The sequence below is a fragment of the Sprattus sprattus genome (genome assembly GCF_963457725.1).
Source record: "Sprattus sprattus genome assembly, chromosome: 15".
Classification (NCBI taxonomy): Eukaryota; Metazoa; Chordata; class Actinopteri; order Clupeiformes; family Clupeidae; genus Sprattus; species Sprattus sprattus.
The window spans coordinates 31863344-31882674 of record NC_137913.1 but is presented as its reverse complement, the minus strand read 5'-3'; the positions used below and the strand labels follow the sequence as shown (position 1 = coordinate 31882674).

The window sequence follows — 19331 nt, the reverse complement described above, 5'->3', positions numbered from 1 at the left end:
GCATTCTAGTTATCATTATTGATGAGTATGTCTGTGTTTGCTGCATATGAACTGTATTCATTATCATTATTGATGAGAACGTCTGTGTTTGCTGCATATAAACTGTATTCATTATCATTATTGATGAGTATTCCTGTGTTTGCTGCATATGAACTGTATCCATTATCATTATTGATGAATATGTCTGTGTTTGCTGCATATGAACTGTATTCTTTATCATTATTGCTGAGTATGTCTGTGTTTGCTGCATATAAACTGTATTCTTTATCATTATTGCTGAGTACGTCTGTGTTTGCTGCATATGAACTGTATTCATTATCATTATTGATGAGTACGTCTGTGTTTGCTGCATATGAACTGTATTAATTATCATTATTGATGAGTATGTCTGTGTTAGCTGCATATGAACTGTATTCATTATCATTATTGATGAGTATGTCTGTGTTTGCTGCATATGAACTGTATTAATTATCATTATTGATGAGTATGTCTGTGTTAGCTGCATATGAACTGTATTCATTATCATTATTGATGAGTATGTCTGTGTTAGCTGCATATGAACTGTGTTCATTATCATTATTGATGAGTATGTCTGTGTTTGCTGCATATGAACTGTATTAATTATCATTATTGATGAGTATGTCTGTGTTAGCTGCATATGAACTGTATTCATTATCATTATTGATGAGTATGTCTGTGTTAGCTGCATATGAACTGTGTTCATTATCATTATTGATGAGTATGTCTGTGTTTGCTGCATATCAACTGTATTCATTATCATTATTGATGAGTATGTCTGTGTTTGCTGCATATGAACTGTATTCATTATCATTATTGATGAGTATGTCTTTGTTTGCTGCATATGAACTGTATTCATTATCATTATTGATGAGTATGTCTGTGTTTGTTGCATATGAACTGTATCCATTATCATTATTGATGAGTATGTCTGTGTTTGTTGCATATGAACTGTATCCATTATCATTATTGCTGAGGATGTCTGTGTTTGCTGCATATGAACTGTATTCATTATCATTACTGCTGAGTATGTCTGTGTTTGCATATGAACTGTGTTCATTATCATTATTGATGAGTATGTCTGTGTTTGGTGCATATGAACTGTATTCATTATCATTATTGATGAGTATTCCTGTGTTTGCTGCATATGAACTGTATCCATTGTCATTATTGATGAATATGTCTGTGTTTGCTGCATATGAACTGTATTCTTTATCATTATTGCTGAGTATGTCTGTGTTTGCTGCATATAAACTGTATTCTTTATCATTATTGCTGAGTACGTCTGTGTTTGCTGCATATGAACTGTATTCATTATCATTATTGATGAGTATGTCTGTGTTTGCTGCATATGAACTGTATTAATTATCATTATTGATGAGTATGTCTGTGTTAGCTGCATATGAACTGTATTCATTATCATTATTGATGAGTATGTCTGTGTTTGCTGCATATGAACTGTATTAATTATCATTATTGATGAGTATGTCTGTGTTAGCTGCATATGAACTGTATTCATTATCATTATTGATGAGTATGTCTGTGTTAGCTGCATATGAACTGTGTTCATTATCATTATTGATGAGTATGTCTGTGTTTGCTGCATATGAACTGTATTAATTATCATTATTGATGAGTATGTCTGTGTTAGCTGCATATGAACTGTATTCATTATCATTATTGATGAGTATGTCTGTGTTAGCTGCATATGAACTGTGTTCATTATCATTATTGATGAGTATGTCTGTGTTTGCTGCATATGAACTGTATTCATTATCATTATTGATGAGTATGTCTGTGTTTGCTGCATATGAACTGTATTCATTATCATTATTGATGAGTATGTCTGTGTTTGTTGCATATGAACTGTATCCATTATCATTATTGCTGAGGATGTCTGTGTTTGCTGCATATGAACTGTATTAATTATCATTACTGCTGAGTATGTCTGTGTTTGCATATGAACTGTGTTCATTATCATTATTGATGAGTATGTCTGTGTTTGCTGCATATGAACTGTATTCATTTTCATTATTGATGAGTATGTCTGTGTTTGCTGCATATGAACTGTATCAATTCCCCCAGCATGCTCTCTTGTGTGTACTTGTCTCTATTCCTGTGAACTAACAGCTGCAGTGCTACACATCCACTGCAGTCTGACATTCCCCATCACTTTAGTTATGATCAGTATTGTCAACTCTAACATATTCAGTATAGCAGTACTGCATCCAAACCTGGAATATGTGTTTCAGGTCCTCCTGTTGAGACTTGGTAAACGGGTCACAGACAGCATCTGGGTCACATTCCTGCATCTGGCCTCTGTGTATAAAGCATTGAGTGGATAACAGCATTAAAGCCTGAAAGTGGGATACATTAGGTACACAACAAGCCCCATGTCAATTCAGTGCTGCTGTGTATGGAGCTTTGTTTAAAAATGTAATTGTATGAGTCTGTCATCATTCTCTATGCTGATTTATTTAACCCTAGCATCCATGTGCTGATTCATTTTACCCAAGAATCCAACATGTTCTCTGTGCTGATCCTTAACCCTAGAATCCATAATTTTCTATGGAGTCTGATGTATTTAACCCCAGGATCCATCATTTTCTATGGAGTCTGATGTATTTAACACCAGGATCCATAATGTTCTATGGAGTCTGACGAGACAATTGCTTCAAATATGGTGAGGGCAATACAAAGGGTTCAACAGGTACATGGCTCAGTTCTTACATTTGGTTTTCACATGTGAGTTGTAAGAGAACCAAGTAAGTAAGTAAACTAGAATGCGTTTCGTGAACGAACTGCGAGAGTGTGCTTGCTCTGTTGCGGCCATGACCGAGAGAACAAGTGCCTTGGAATTGGGGCAGGTGTCAGCTCTCCAGCTCTCCCTGCTGGATGAGCATGCACAAATGAGTATGCACAAATGAGTATGCATGAATGAGTATGCATGAGTGAGTATGCATGAGTGAGTAAACATGAGTGAGTATGCATGAGTGAGTATGCATGAGTGAGTATGCACGAGTGAGTATGCATGAGTGAGTATGCATGAGTGAGTAAACATGAGTGAGTATGCATGAGTGAGTATGCATGAGCGAGTATGCATGAGTGAGTATGCATGAGTGAGTAAACATGAGTGGGTATGCACGAGTGAGTAAACATGAGTGAGTATGCATGAGTGAGTATGCATGAGTGAGTAAACATGAGTGGGTATGCATGAGTGAGTATGCATGAGTGAGTAAACATGAGTGAGTATGCATGAGTGAGTATGCATGAGTGAGTAAACATGAGTGAGTATGCATGAGTGAGTAAAAATGAGTGAGTACGCATGAGTGAGTAAACATGAGTGAGTAAACATGAGTGAGTATGCATGAGTAAGTATGCTTGAGTGAGTATGCACGAGTGAGTATGCATGAGTGAGTATGCACGAGTGAGTAAACATGAGTGAGTATGCATGAGTGAGTAGAGCCCTGGTATGGAAGGTGTCTCTTAATATTCCTAGTTATACAGTTGAATGGAGAGGGACAGAGAGAGAAGAGGAACCGTGCGCAGGTGTCAGTGAGAGTTGTCAGTGAATCACAGGTGCAAGCCAGTTTAATGAGCCTATTATGATGTCATAATGCCTCAAAGTTCTGCCATGCAAGTCTATGGAGGAAAAAAGGTGATGGAAAAAGAGGAATAAAAAAGGAGTGGCAAGGAGTATTGCCACGAAAAGTCATAGCAGCTTGCACCGGATCGGGCCGGACGTTTTGGTGTTTGAACGGCGTCTCTATCTCAATCGGGCGAGGAGTAGTTAGCTGCAAGAAAAACTACTAGAATAAAAAAAATAGTAAAAAACGAAGAACAATAGTGTGCTTGCCCGAAGGGAAGTAATATAGATAAGTAAGACTTTATTTAGATAGCACATTTCGTACAAGAGTTGCAATTCAAAGTGCTTACATAAAATTAATAAAAGCAAGCAGCAGGAGCAATTCATGGAGTAAAAGATAAATAAAAAAATATTAACATCATATCAGAACCTGGTGATCCGATAGGCTTCTTTGATTACTAAAATCATGATAAAAGGAATACAAGTAATAAAAGTCATAAAACCCTTAAAACAGTTTAAATGCAAACACAGAACGGGCAACTACAAGACAGCGAGGAGCAATTTGCTGAATTTGATAAAAGGTGTATTGGAGTCATGGTGACAGGCCAGAGCGTGATCCTGCACATGCCACGCCCCCTTCAACTTCAACACGCTCACCTGCACCGCTTCCACAACGACTGAGAGTACTGATGGCCAGCACCTGTCACTCACACACTTAAACCCCTCACTCCCTTCACTGAGAGTACTGATGGCCAGCACCTGTCACTCCCACACTATAACCCCTCACTCCCTTCACTGAGAGTACTGATGGCCAGCACCTGTCACTCCCTTCACTGAGACCACTGATGGCCAGCACCTGTCACTCCCTTCACTGAGACCACTGATGGCCAGCACCTGTCACTCACACACTATAACCCCTCACTCCCTTCACTGAGAGTACTGATGGCCAGCACCTGTCACTCCCTTCACTGAGAGTACTGATGGCCAGCACCTGTCACTCCCTTCACTGAGAGTACTGATGGCCAGCATCTGTCACTCCCTTCACTGAGAGTACTGATGGCCAGCACCTGTCACTCCCTTCACTGAGAGTACTGATGGCCAGCACCTGTCACTCCCTTCACTGAGAGTACTGATGGCCAGCACCTGTCACCCCCACACTTAAACCCTTCACGGTGCAGTCACACCTATGCGTAAGAATGCATTGATCCAACGGATGGCGGAGGAGGAGTCTGGCGCGTGGGGCTCTGTTGATACCAGCGACGTTATAGTGAGATTGACAGGTCAACAAACCAATCACGCCACTAGCAAGCTGTTTACCCTGTGAGTGGTAGCATGCTAACATTAGATAGGGTGCTCAGACACCTCGCAAATCCTATCAGACATATTTTTCAGTTACAATAAAGGGGTTTTTAAATTGTCTATTTCTTTACAGTGTCTATTTCTCTGTAACTTTTAAGAAATCTAACCAAAAAAAAAGTCAAACAACCAACTTGTAGGTACAAATACGACCATCTACGGAGCTTGGCCGGCATCTTTTTTTTGAGCTTGCTGCTCTGTAGACGTGAGCATAGACGGGATATGTTTGGCTAGCGCCTGTGCTGTCAGTTATGCATGAAAGGCAATTTGATTCGCTGACACATGCATTGCCTCTCGAAAAGTTGAACATTCTTCAACTCTTGCCACAAGCAAAGCATGAAACGCAACGCACGTGAACCCAACGGAGCCACAATTCAGTTCGGCAAAGGATGACGCACCCCATTCAAAGTGAATGGGGATGCGTTTACCCTGACGCATCAATGCATTCCAACGCATAGGTGTGACAGGGGCGTCACTCCCTTCACTGAGAGTACTGATGACCAGCACCTGTCACTCACACACTTAAACCCCTCACTCCCTTCACTGAGTGTACTGATGGCCAGCACCTGTCACTCCCACACTTAAACCCCTCACTCCCTTCACTGAGAGTACTGATGACTGAGTTGCAACCCAGCGACACCAGCTTTGTTGATTCCTCAAACTACTCAGCCCCCATGCTAGATTCTTTTGACTGACATGCTAAACATTTATGGCCCGATAGCAATTAGTACTGAATAAATATACTGATATACAAATCCGGAGTCCTGAGATAACTTGATAAGTGAATTTTCACCTAACATTCACTCTTTCATTACATCATGCTGTAAGATGTGATAATTCACCTTTCCGCCCCTCCAGTTATTGATCCATCGGTGACATCTCCATGTTGGAAGTTGATGCCACGACCCTTTGACTGGTCACTCTTCATGGACACACAAGTGGGCACAGGAGATGGAGGTCTCTCCTGATGGATTGGGCTGTGGTATAAAAAGCATCCATTATTTCCAAGGTAGCTGGCAAGTTACCTTGTTAAGTTACGGTTCGACAGGGACAACAATGGTGAGCTGCCTCTGCCCCTACCCTCTGACGATACTGCACCCACTCTGACCCCCCACGAGGTCAGACTCTGCCTGAAAAACATCAACCCCAGGAAAGCGGCAGGACCAGATGGTGTGGCAGGCCGCGTACTAAAGAATTGCAGTGACCAGCTGACAGAGGTATTTACAGACATTTTCAACCGCTCTCTAGCCCTTTCACATGTCCCCCCATGTTTCAAAGCATCAACCATCATACCTGTGCCAAAAAAGACTGCAGTCAAGTGCCTGAACGACTATAGGCCAGTGGCTCTCACCCCCATACCTGCTAAATGCTTGGAAAGGCTGGTCATGAAACACATAAGAGGCATCACACCAGCTTCCTTTGATCAACATCAATTTGCCTACAAAGCGAACAGATCTACAGAGGATGCAGTAGCCCTGCTGCTTAACACTGCACTGGAGCACCTGGAGTTAAAGAACACTTACATCCGTATTCTCTTTATAGATTACAGTTCTGCATTCAATACAATCCTTCCAGGCAAACTCATCTCCAAACTTCAGGACTTAAACCTCAATGCTGCACTGTGTAACTGGGTATTGGACTTCCTGACCAAACGCACACAGAGTGTACAACTGGGGAAGCATCACTCTTCAAATCTGACCATCAGCACTGGCGCCCCACAAGGTTGCGTGCTCAGCCCACTTTTATACACCCTCTACACCCATGACTGTGCTCCCTCCTGCCCATCCAACTATATCTTCAAATTTGCAGATGATACAACAGTGCTTGGCCTCATCTCCAACAACGATGAGGCTGCCTACAGGCAAGAAGTGGGAAACCTGGCAGTCTGGTGTTCTGAGCACAACCTCAATCTCAACATTAAGAAAACAAAAGAGATGATCATTGACTTCCGGAAGTCTTCCCAGCATAATCACCATATCCCACTCTACATCAACGGTGAAGAGGTTGAGCGTGTCACCTCTCTAAAGTTTCTGGGTCTGACACTGACGGAGGAGTTGTCCTGGGTCAAAAACACAGCTTCCGTTTTAGGGAAGGCCCAGCAACGCCTCTTTTACCTCCGGAAGTTGAGGAAAGAACACCTTCCTCAGAGGCTGCTGTACAATTTCTACCGCTGCGCTATAGAGAGTGTGCTTACATACTGCCTGAATGTATGGTCCTACAGCTGTACAAAGGCGGAGCAGGCAGCCATCCAGAGGCTGATTAAAACAGCGGGAAGGATCATTGGAGTAGAGCTGCCCGACATCTTGTCCATCTCCTCCTCCCGTTGCCTGCAGCGCTCTAAACGCATCCTCACAGACCCTTCTCATCCTGCCCATCATCTGTTCCTGTTACTCCCATCAGGGAAAAGGTTCAGATCAAAAAAGGCACGCACCTCCAGGATGGCAAAGAGCTTCTATCCCTGTGCAATAAGGCTCCTCAACAGCTTACCCACCCCACCCCCCCTTCATCTCCCCCCGGCCCAGCCCGCCCCGCCCCCCTTGGACTGTGCACTCTAACACTTGATGCACCTTAATATGGAAATATGGAGATATGGAAATATATTGCATTTATTATTTTTATTATTATTATTTTATGTATGATATTTATGAATCTATTTATTAATTGTTATTTATTATTATTTAGCTGTGTAAGAAGTCTGGTTGCCTCTACTGTCTCGTTGTCTTTGTGGCAATGACAAATAAAGTACTTTGAACTTTTTTATACGTGTTGATTTGTTATATTTCTACACCATGTTTTATTTTCATAATTAGTGTGCTTGCCCGAAGGGAAGCACAGTATTGTTATCGTCAAGTTTTCTTTATTAGTGTGCTTGCCCGAAGGGAAGCACAGTATTGTTATCGTCAAGTTTTCTTTATTTATTTATTTATTCTCCCCGTTTTTCTTGCAGCTAACAACTCCTCGCCCGTTTGAGATAGAGACGCCATTCAAACACCGAAATGTCCGGCTCGATCCGGTGCAAGCCGCTATGACTTTTCGTGGCGGTACTCCTTGCCACTCCTTTTTTATTCCTCTTTTTCATCACCTTTTTCTCTCATTGACTAACATGGTGGAAGGTTGAGCCATTGTGACGTCACACACCCTGAGATAGGAGAAGCTCTCTTAAATGCCATAACAATCATGCTAATCGAAAACCACCATCAAGGTTTATATCTCTTAAATGCCATAAAAATCATGTAAATCGAAAACCACCATTAAGCTTTATATCTTGATACAGTAGTAGTAATAGCTAGCGAGTTGTTTACGTTCACAACCCACAGACAGTTCAAAAGGTCCAACAACAGTCACCAAAGAAGACCTAGATATACTATTGATACAATCGCGAATAGAGTGATGATAGCTAGCGAGCTATTTAGCCTTCACCCAGGCTCAGGTTTATTTTGCTAGGTATCGCCGATATCGACGCAGAGACACAGTAATGTGAAAAAGGAGAGGAAAAGTGGTTCGGGAACTACGTATGCAGTAGTGTGCTGTACCAACTCAAGAAAACACCTGAACGAGTGGTTAGATAGAGAGTGCAAAATATTAAAACCAATGTAGTGGCAACAGTTTCAGGTACAGTTTATACACCCGCTCTAACAGTGTTAACCAGTATGTGAGTAATGTGGGTTTTATTAAGGCATAGCGTGTGTAATGTGTAGCTATTTCATTCCTAGGCCGCAAGGTGAAGCACGAAAAGTCCTTTAGAAAGTGAATCCCGTTCCACTCACTGGCATCTACACAATCTTTAGCTTATAAAAAAGAACGAGTGGTGGTTAGTTACCAAAAAAAAGTTCGTCGCTGATTTTCCAGTCGATTGTCTATATGGCTTTGTTTTATGCAGAACTAGAGACTTCAGAGCGTAATAGGATTTTTGTCGGGAGCCGTGCCACGGTTCGACACGTGATCATGCTACACCAATGAGAAGGCTGCTTTTTGACAACAGAATGGAAAAATGGCGGCTCCCGTGCGGTTAGAAACATCGTTAACGATAGAGGAAAACACTTGAACATCCTCAAAATTGGGCTAAATTAATTCTAATTAGTGCTGTATACATAGCCGCGTCCAAGAAGGACAATGAGGCAAAATTACGATAATGTTATTTTTATGTTAAGTCATTTAGATCAAGTTTGACATACATGGGCATTCACATTACTGACGATCTTACATGGACTGTGAACACCCAGCACACCGAAGAAATCAAGGCAAAGACTGTACTTCCTACGTCACCTGAGGTGATCTTAACTATGAGAACTCATAGGCTTAGATGATACACAAACAATTCCATGCAACATTGTAAGAAGTCATGAGCATTTCTTAGAAATCACAAAGAAATGAGGACATCGTCTGACAGATGAACAAAGACAAGAATTATGACTCTGGATGTCACTTCCACCAGCTCCAAAGGTGATCCTTGAGCTGGTTCACTGCCCCTGCAAAGACTATGTTTGCCTGCGAGTTTAACTAACTTTGACACTATGGATTTAAGAAAATGGGCAAAAACTTAAGGTGGCAACAGCCACACACACACTCCACATACAAACACACACACCCCACATACAGTAGGCTACACACACATTTCGACACATACACACGCACACACACACTCACAGGTGAGATTTCAGTCACAACAAAAAACCCTCATTCCCCTATAACATTACAGCTCTACTCCCAGATTCTCTCTCTCCCACACACACACACACACACACACACTTACAGAAATACAATAATCATCCCAACTTTAGAAATCCAGCGAGGGGGTTGACTTTTCCTCATTGATCTGGAGCACTCACACCTAATTGTAAGCCCTGTCAGACCCTCGTTTGTAATTGTGATTAACATTAAATAAGGGTTAAATACAGACACAGCACAAAATACAGTAGTAATAAGGATAAGTGCAGCGGCCCAGTGGTTGAGAAACACTGCACTAGGACATCAAGTCTGAAATGCCATCAGCGGTTGCACAGTGAAGAAAAGCCACGTAAATGCTTGAATTCTGAAGTGTGAAGTTTGCCCTTCTCAAATGCATATGTTGATACTCATGCCAATGTGGAAAAACTTCTAAACAAGCTGGGTCTTTAAAACGTCACCTGATAGTACATGGCAGGGAAGGTCCACATAAATGTGCCTGACCTTTTATATGTTTACAATATGTAAAGGCATTTTCACTGGCATTTTCATTTGCAAAAAAATACTATGTGGGAAAACATTTACAAGGTCTTCAACTCTGTTTGTGTGTGTGTGTGTGTGGAAGAGAAGACTGGAGAGAAGCCTCGTGAAGGTGCCCAGTGTGTGCACACTCACACTCACAGACATGCACATCCTCATATAGGCTGTAAGGTGAACCCTGTTTCCGTTTCAACCCGCTACACTGTCTGGCATCTACAGATGTGGCAGTCATTGCTGTAAGTGTGCAGACAGATTTGCCATGCACTTTATATGTTTTCACAGGGACTGGCAACAGGACATGTATCATTGACATTACCAAGGTGTCATCAGCTCTTGGAACCAGTGTGTGTTCAGCCTTGATCGGAATTCAAACATTCTCTGGGTGTGACTCCACAAGTGCCTTTAATGGCAAAGGAAAAAGAAAGACATTTTCTGTTGCATGTGAGAAAGATGAGTACCTAAAGGCTTTTAAAAGTTTAGGTACTAACTTAAACTTGGAGCAGTCAACATTTGCATTTCTTTGCCAGTATGTATGCCACTTATATGATCAGTCGGCTGCTGATAATGTAAATAAAGCAAGGTTCAAGGCTTTCTGTATGACATCATCAGCCTTGCCAGAATTATCCATTCCCCCTACCACTGATGCCCTCCATCAGCACTGCAAAAGGGCAAACTACCAGGCTGCAATAATGAGGTCCTGTCTCAAACATAATATAAGTGCTCCATCACCTGCTGGATATGGTTGGCAAATAGAGGATGGGAACTTGCACGTCACCTGGATGACTAGAAATCCGGCCCCTGACAGTGTTTTGCATGTGCTACACTGTGGCTGCAAAGGGGCCTGTGAGACAGACAGATGTTTTTCTGCAGGATTGTGTTGCATGTAGTTGACCTATGTGGTTGCTGTAGGAACTGGAAGATAACTGTCCTGACACTGACACTAACAGTGAGGACTGAGTGTCCCTAATCTGTTATTTCTTATTCAGTTTTGTACAGATTTATATATCATATTTCATGTTTCATAAAGAGTCTTTTTATGGTTCATTAGTGTTGTTTTCATTTGTGGAAGAATGAATGAATGAATGAACAAACAGATGGTCATTGGTATTTACAATTACTGCCTTTTATTGATACATGGAGGTTTATTTGTCACATACATAAAAATACTACTGTTTTTTCTGTGCGAGTGTGAAGAAAGATAGATCAAGAAATATTTTTCATAAATATCAAGAGGGAGTTTAAAGAGCAGTGTGTGAAAAAAGGTGTAATTGATGTATATAGTCATTGTGTGTGTTCAGGATAAGGAATGCTTGAGGAAAGAAGCTCCTCCTCAGTCTCTCAGTTCTGGTCTTGTAGCAGCAGAGACATTTGCCTGACCTCAGTGTTTTGAAAAGTCCATGGTCAGGATGTTAGGAATCCTTTACAATACCTTGGGCGCTGGTAGGTAGGTCTTTTCTTGTAGGTCTCCTGCAGAATATGGAGAGATGCTCTGATGATTCGGTGCTGCAGTCACAGGCTGTACAGTTCCCATACCAAGTGATGCTGTCAGGACACACAGCTGATGGTGCTGAACTTCCTCAACTGATGTAGGAAGAACAGTCTTTGCCTTGATTTCTTCGGTGGGTGTTCACAGTCCATGTAAGATCGTCAGTAATGGGTATTCCCATGTATGTCAAACTTGATGTAAATGACTTAACATAAAAATAACATTATCGTATATTTGCCTCATTGTTATTCTTGGACGCGGCTATCTATACAGCACTAATTAGAATTAATTTAGCCCACTTTTGAGGATGTTCCGATGTTTTCCTCTATCTTTAACGATGTTTCTAACCACACGGGAGCCGCCATTTTTCCATTCTGTTGACAAATGCAGCCTTCTCATTGGTGTAGCATGATCACGTGTCGAACCGTGGCACGCCTCCCGACAAAAATCTTATTACGCTCTGAAGTCTCTAGTTCTGCATAAAACAAAGCCATATAGACAATCGACTGGAAAATCTGCGACGAACTTTTTTTTGGTAACTAACCGCGACTCGTTCTTTTTTATAAGCTAAAGATTGTGTAGATGCCAGTGAGTGGAACGGGCTGAAACGAAAACCGTGTTCACCCTACGGCCTATCCGTTTGGTAACCTTTCCGGCTGTCTGTATACCAGCAGCAGAGCGGAGCATTTCACTCCCCTGCCATCTCGGAATGAAATAGCTACACAATACACACGCTATGCTTTAATAAAACTTACGTTTTACGAGACACCAACAGAGGCACAACCGACAAGTCTTACCATTGAAGATCTTTGACGTTCGTTCTGAAACTACATATTCCGTACAGTAGATTTCCCCTCGTTTAGTATCCACCATCAAGCTTTATATCACGGGCATATTCAACAGAAATTAAAGAATGCTCCGAGTCAACAAATGATGTTCCAAACTCTTTACTGCTTATGGTGTCCACCACGGAGGGAGCCGGAGTTCGCCTGAAGTCACTGGCTATCTTATATCTACCTACCCAATAAAAGTAATTTGTTCCATCTAATTCTTTGAAACACATTATTTGTTACATATGACTCACTTTCCTGCTGCAAAGAATGTAACTTTGTTGCCTCTGATATAATTACCTCAGCTCAAGACTTCATCACATAATAAGTAATTTCGTCAATATGTCAGCACCAAAAAGATCGCCAATTTTCAGCCTTGAAAAAACTATAATGATGAGTAGCCTACCAACGATAACTCACATGAGTTAGAACATGGATTTTCCATGTTGGATGACATAGATGTAAGTGCCTGCCCAGATAGCAGGGAGAGGTTGGCCCAACGTCGGTAATGGTTGGCAACGTCGGCGTTGGAATTCCAACCTTGGGCCAACGTTGAACCAACGTCAGCAGCTCAACCAATATCGTCAAAATGCAATGGTTGAGCAGTCGACGTTGGTTCAACGTTGGCCCAAGGCTGGAATTCCAACTCTGTGCTTTTTACAGTTGGAGTTGGAATTCCAACGTTGGGCCAACACTGACCCAACGTCAACTGCCCAACATTAATATCAAAATGCAATTGGTTGGGCAGCTGACGTTGGGTCCATGTTGGCTCAACGTCGGCTGCCCAACATTTTGATTGTGCTTTTTTTTTTTTTTTTAACCATTCCACCTTTTTCTGAAGGGCATATTGGTAATCAATCCTGTGTTTTTTTTATTAAGATAAACATGAGTATTAAAAGCATATAGCCTACTGGTGGCCAGACATTGTGATTCCGCGACGCGTCTCTGTAAACACTTTCAGAATCTCTATCACTGCGTAACAATACAAATAGCCACGAGCTATTAAATTAAAAACCGTTAGCAGATATTGTGAACTGCCTTCGTCACTTTTTTCTGACTGTAGCGAGTCATTTCAATTTTCCACAAGTAATTTAAACTTTTGATCCACATTCATCAGTAAAGGTATAGGAACCGTATCGTTAATTAACCACATAAGACGTAGCACTATCGACTAGGTAACGCAAGCAGGCGCAGCATTCACATTCTTGTCTACGCTAAGCGTGATTTTGTTAGCTGGCTAGCTACCTGTCATTTAGTTAGCAGCTGAGCTATCTCTACCATAGACATCCTATTACGTAATAGGATGTCTATGATCTCTACGGCTGGTGATGTGTCCAGCGACGGCTCTGATGCGGACTAGCCTACCAAGACTAATTTATTTGTGTGTTCGCTTGTTTTTTCTTTGCTTGCGTGTTGCCTGCAGTAAATTATTTTTTACCTGTAGGTAACTGCTGTCTGTTTAAATTCCTTACGGGCCGTGCCTAGGCTATCGACTTTGTTGCCATTTCGCAACAGTACAAAACAAATCGGAAAATACGGTAAGAGATGTTCCTGCTGAGAGTCAAACAAGACTTTTTGCATTGTCTACACACCTGTCACTTCTGAAATATGTAAGGTTGATTCATTAAACCATATTTATATTGATAAAAACATATTTGTTAAGCGGATTTTTTAGGTTGCCTTAAGTTTTTGGATGCATTAAATGTGGTGGCAATTGAAGTATGACCGTCCTTGGATTATGGGACATTGTTACACCTTATCCTGATTTGAATTATTGAATTATGACATTGAATAGACATCGGGTGGACTTCTGTAAAATCATAGAAAGCGAAAAATAGCTTGGTTTAACAAAAATAAGCTAAAGTTGGCAATTGGTTATAAGCCAACGTTGGCAATTGGTTATAAGCCAACGTTGGCAATTGGTTGGGCCAACGTTGGCAATTGGTTAAAAGCCAACCAAAACCGACTCTCACTCCTATTTGCCAACGTTGGCCCAACGTGTCCCCGACGGCCAAAAGTCCGTTGGCCCATCGTTGGCATGCGCCGTCGTGCCAACGTCTGTGACGACATTGGGCCAACGTTGGGCCAACCTCTCCCTGCTATCTGGGTGGTAAACTAATCATTTTCAATTAATACACACTGAAATAATACATCGCTGTTCTCATCAGTGGCTGTCAACGAAAGTTGATAGGTTTAGCTATTTGTGCTAACTTTCTAGCACAGCTTACACATTTCAAGCCAACTTCGTCAGATGTACTGGGTTATCCGGTTGGGGCGACTTGCTCAGAAAAAAATGCGACGGTCCGACAATAACTCGGATTTGTTTAAACTTTTATTGGTCAACCGATGGGTACAGAAAGATAAACTTTACATTTTTGGTCAACAACCTGACAGTCATACAGGCCTTGGCTAGATTATCAACAGGTTACGTGATATCCTACATCCGTCTTCCAGAATCACTGCGAGTGAACTAATTAGGGGTGAGGGAGGGACCTGACGTTTTTTAGTTAACATCACGTGATCCCACGGGCACATTATATTGGATGCGTGGATGGACAAATAGATATGAATACATCTATAAGTATATAGATAGATTCATGCTCCCTGTTATTGAAGGCCTATACATTATGTGATTTACAAGACTACAGGCCCATGTTGGATGCCACACCTTTTTTTGTTTTGTTTACTAAGTGTTGTAAATTATCATTAAGAAAATCTAAGCAATTATCACTGACATCTGCCCCTAGATTTAACAATAAAGGTTGTTTCTAGTTACACCTCAGACTGTTAATACTTTTCTTCCCATATCTGATCCTTTGTGTGATGTTATGGCTATATACTTGATGTTATAACAATAAAGGTTATTTCTAGTTACACCTCAGACAGTTAATACTTTTCTTCCCATGTCTGATCCTTTGTGTGATGTTATGGCTGCAATGTCAAAGGTCATGGCCGCAACAGAGCAAGCACACTCTCGCAGTTCGTTCACGAAACGCATTCTAGTCTACATCTGCTATTTGTTTCCATAGTGACAGAATATTAATAAGAATATTAATAAGCACGCTAAAGATGAAGAATGGACCGGAGGACGAAGTCAGGTTTCTGTAGGTTTATTTCAGCGTGGAGTCCCCCTCTCAGCTGCTTCTCAGAGAAAGGCCTACCTGATAGCATAATGCAATGGCATTTATGCATTCAGTCAGGTTACAGTACAGAAGGGGGGGGGAGGGCCACACCCTTTAGGTGAGAGGAGGGGGGGGGTACAGTGAGAGGTTCACCTATGGGGGGGGGGGGATGGTTAATGCCAGGACACAAAGGACTCTAGCAGGAAGAGGGGGGGGGGGGGGGGTGTCACATGTCAATTGCTTAGGGAGAGACAGACAGAGTAAACATCCAGAGTAAGTTGCAGATACAGAACAAGCAGTTAATGTCTTACTACAACAGATAGCATATTTCCAGTTCCATCAGTAGTACTGTGAGATGTGATAATCATTATTAACTGTCACATTTGTGACTCCATTTTATTGGTATTGGTTCTTCTTTCCAGTTAAGCTTTTTGCATTCCAGGGGCCAGTATTTCAAAATGATCCAACAGGATTAATCCTCCTGGATTTGATTAAATCCGGATCAGATCCTAAAAACTCCTCAAAGCAAATCTGATCCGGACCATTCAGATTCAGATTTGGGAATCCAATCCTGCCTTTGATCCGGATTAAAAACTGCTGTTGAGTATTTCAAAACTTTAGCGGGAAATCTGAGATTTGGTTATCCAGGGGCCGATATTTCAAAACTTGTAATCCAGATCAGAATGATCCGGATAACCAAATCCCCCTGTCTTCAGCCACGGATCAACCTGATCTATCCCGGTATTTCAAAACTTTGCTGGATTGGATCAGAGTGATCTTAATACCGGCAGATTGGGATGTCCAAATCCGTCCCGCCCCCTGGATCACAGACAGGAAACAGGAAAGGGAGCTAACTTTTTACCAGGAAAAGGAGAAGCTAGCTCAACTTTTGTCTCTAAATTAAAGTATAATCTTGGCCAGTGTTGATGCGTCCTTAGACTAGATGAAGGGCAATCATTATATTGAGTTAACCAATTACTTAAATCAGCACAAAGTTGAAAGAAGAGCTCGGCGATCTCTAATTAAGCAGAGTTCGCGCTAATGCGAGCTAACGCTGCTTCATTGACTCCTGTGTTAAGGAGGTAACAAGCTAGTAAATAGGCTAGCGTCTGTATGTCGCGGTCCACAGTCCATTTGAATGTATTCACTCGCAAGGCATTGAGTGTAGATTTCAAAATGTGTTGTATCTTTTTATGAAACAGTTGTCAACAAAAGGGACAGCCCTAAAACTTTAATATTAGTTTTTCTTTACAGATGTCTGTGGGAAGAGAAGACAGCCAGTTAACAGACCTGCTCCAATTGGCATAACCTTTTGAGTTTTGGCTATGAAAATTAAGTGTGTGTGCTGAATGCATGTTAATAAATAAATTTGACTGATTTTCAGTGGATTCTTTTATCAGTATAACTTAACAAAAAACTGTTACTTAAATAAGGCATTCATATTCAAACTTTCGCTGTGTTTTCTGAAAAAGAAAGGAAAGTACAACGAAAATAAACATTGATCAAACATCAGTGAATTACTGTATCAAACAAAGAACTTTGGGAGCAGTTACATCTAAACTCTTCAAACCTTTACATGTAATCTCCCTCAAATCCACCTCTGAGGTGGGATCAGGGTGATCCTGATTTTAAGGATCAAACTGATCCAGGTTTCCCACTTAAATTTTGAAATACTCAACAGCAGTGTTTAATCCAGATCAAAGGCAGGATTGGATTCCCAAATCTGAATCTGAATCTTCAGGATCAGATTTGCTTTGAAATACCCGTTTTCAGGATCTGATCAGGATTTAATCCAATCCAGGAGGATTAATCCTGTCGGATCATTTTGAAATACCGGCCCCTGGGGCCGGTATTTCAAAACTTGTAATCCAGATCAGAATGATCCGGATAACCGAATCCCCCTGTCCTCAGCCACGGATCAACCTGATCTATCCCGGTAAAAATCAAAACTTTGCTGGATTGGATCAGAGTGATCCTGATACCGGCAGATTAGGATGTCCAAATTCGTCCCGCCCCCTGGATCACAGTCAGGAAACAGGAAATGGAGCGAACATTTTACCAGAAAAGGGATAAACTAGCACTATTGTATCTAAATTTAAGTATAATCTGGGTCACTGTTGATGCGTCCTAAGACTAGATGAAAGGCAATCATTATATTGAGTTAACCAATTACGTAAATCAGCCCAAAGTAGAAAGAAAAGCCTGGCGATGTCAAATAAAGCAGATTTCAGGCTAATGCGAGCTAACACTGCTTCATTGACTCCTGTGTTAAGGAGCTAACAAGTTAGTAAATAGGCTAGCATCTGTATGTCGCGGTCCACAGTCCACATTTTAATGCATTTACTCGCAAGGCATTGTGTGTAGAATTTAAAATGTGTTGTAAACATCTTTTAAGAGACAGTTGTCAACAAAAGGGACAGCCCTAAAACCTTAATATTTGTTTTTCTTTACATATGTTTGTGGAAAGAGAAGACAGGCAGTTAACACACAGCTTTGGCTATGAAAATTATTGTGTGTGCTAAATGCATGTTAATAAATACATTTGACTGATTTTCAGTGGAGGCTTTTATCAGTGGGTATAATTTAACAAAAAACTGTTACTTAAATAAGGCATTCATATTCAAACTTTCCCTGTGTTTGCTGAAAAATAAAGGAACGTGCAAATAAATAAACATTGATCAAACAGCAGTGTAGCTACTGTATCAAACAAATAACTTTAGGAGCAGTTACACTTAGGCTGTTAAAACCTTTACATGTAATCTCCCTCAAATCCACCTCTGAGGTGGGATCAGGGTAATCCTGTTTTGAAATACTCAACAGTAGTTTTTAATCCGGGTCAAAGGCAGGATTGGATTCCTAAATCTGAATCTGAATCTTCAGGATCAGATTTCCTTTGAAATACCCGTTTTTAGGATCTGATCAGAATTTAATCCAATCCAGGAGGACTAATCCTGTGGGATCATTTTGAAATACCTGCCGCAGATCATTTAGATCTGGATTACAAGTTTTGAAATACCGGCCCCAGAGCTTTGATTAGTTATCCAGCCTCTTGTTAGTCTAAAACATATAGGCCTATTGAATATCCCACGCGCTCATTCTCCAAAACTGGAGCCTGATTAGTAGCGTAATCTCTTTCGCCAAGGAGGTGCAGTTTGTTTGTCTTGTCACGTTCTTTATGCTGTTTTCTCTTGATCCTCTAAATTCACTCTTTCATTACATCATGCTGTAAGCTGCTATCGGCTCCTTCTGGTCCTCGTCCCGCCGCCGACCTCCGAGATATGCCCCCAGAAAGGTGGACCACAGCGCGTTAGCCAGCCTAGCCAGGTCGGCCACCGCAGGCTTCTCCAACGAGCACAGTGACATCCATCTTGGGCTATTTAACATCCGCTCCATCACTGGCAAGGGACAACTACTACAAGACCTCCTCCTCGACCGCAAGTATGACTTTCTTTGTCTAACGGAGACGTGGCAGCAACCCAATGACTTTTCTCAGCTGAATGAGTCTACTCCACCTGGGTTTGTTTACACTTCTCAACCCCGTCACACCGGCAGAGGAGGTGGTCTTGCGATAATTCACCGCGAGACCTGGAAGGTTTCGCCTGTCACCGTGCCAGTGTTTCAATATTTTGAATCTGTCGCTCTACAATTGAATGGTCCCGCTCCAACTGTTTTAGTCAACATCTACCGCCCACCGAAACATAATAAGGATTTCATTGATGAATTCACCA

At 41.5% G+C, this 19331-nt stretch overlaps 1 protein-coding gene across 1 annotated transcript in view; it reads right to left on the bottom strand.

Annotated features, from left to right (window-relative positions):
- The window catches only part of LOC308376388 (protein NLRC3-like), a gene marked incomplete at both ends in the record, with an annotated part of 69880 nt that extends 50914 nt beyond the window's left edge, over window positions 1-18966 (bottom strand). The window contains 2 exons of the mRNA XM_080852680.1: window positions 2253-2337; window positions 18821-18966. Coding sequence (XP_080708806.1) covers window positions 2253-2337; window positions 18821-18966 — 231 coding nt within the window. The remainder of the gene's footprint in view (window positions 1-2252; window positions 2338-18820) is intronic.
- Window positions 18967-19331: the final 365 nt, after the last annotated feature.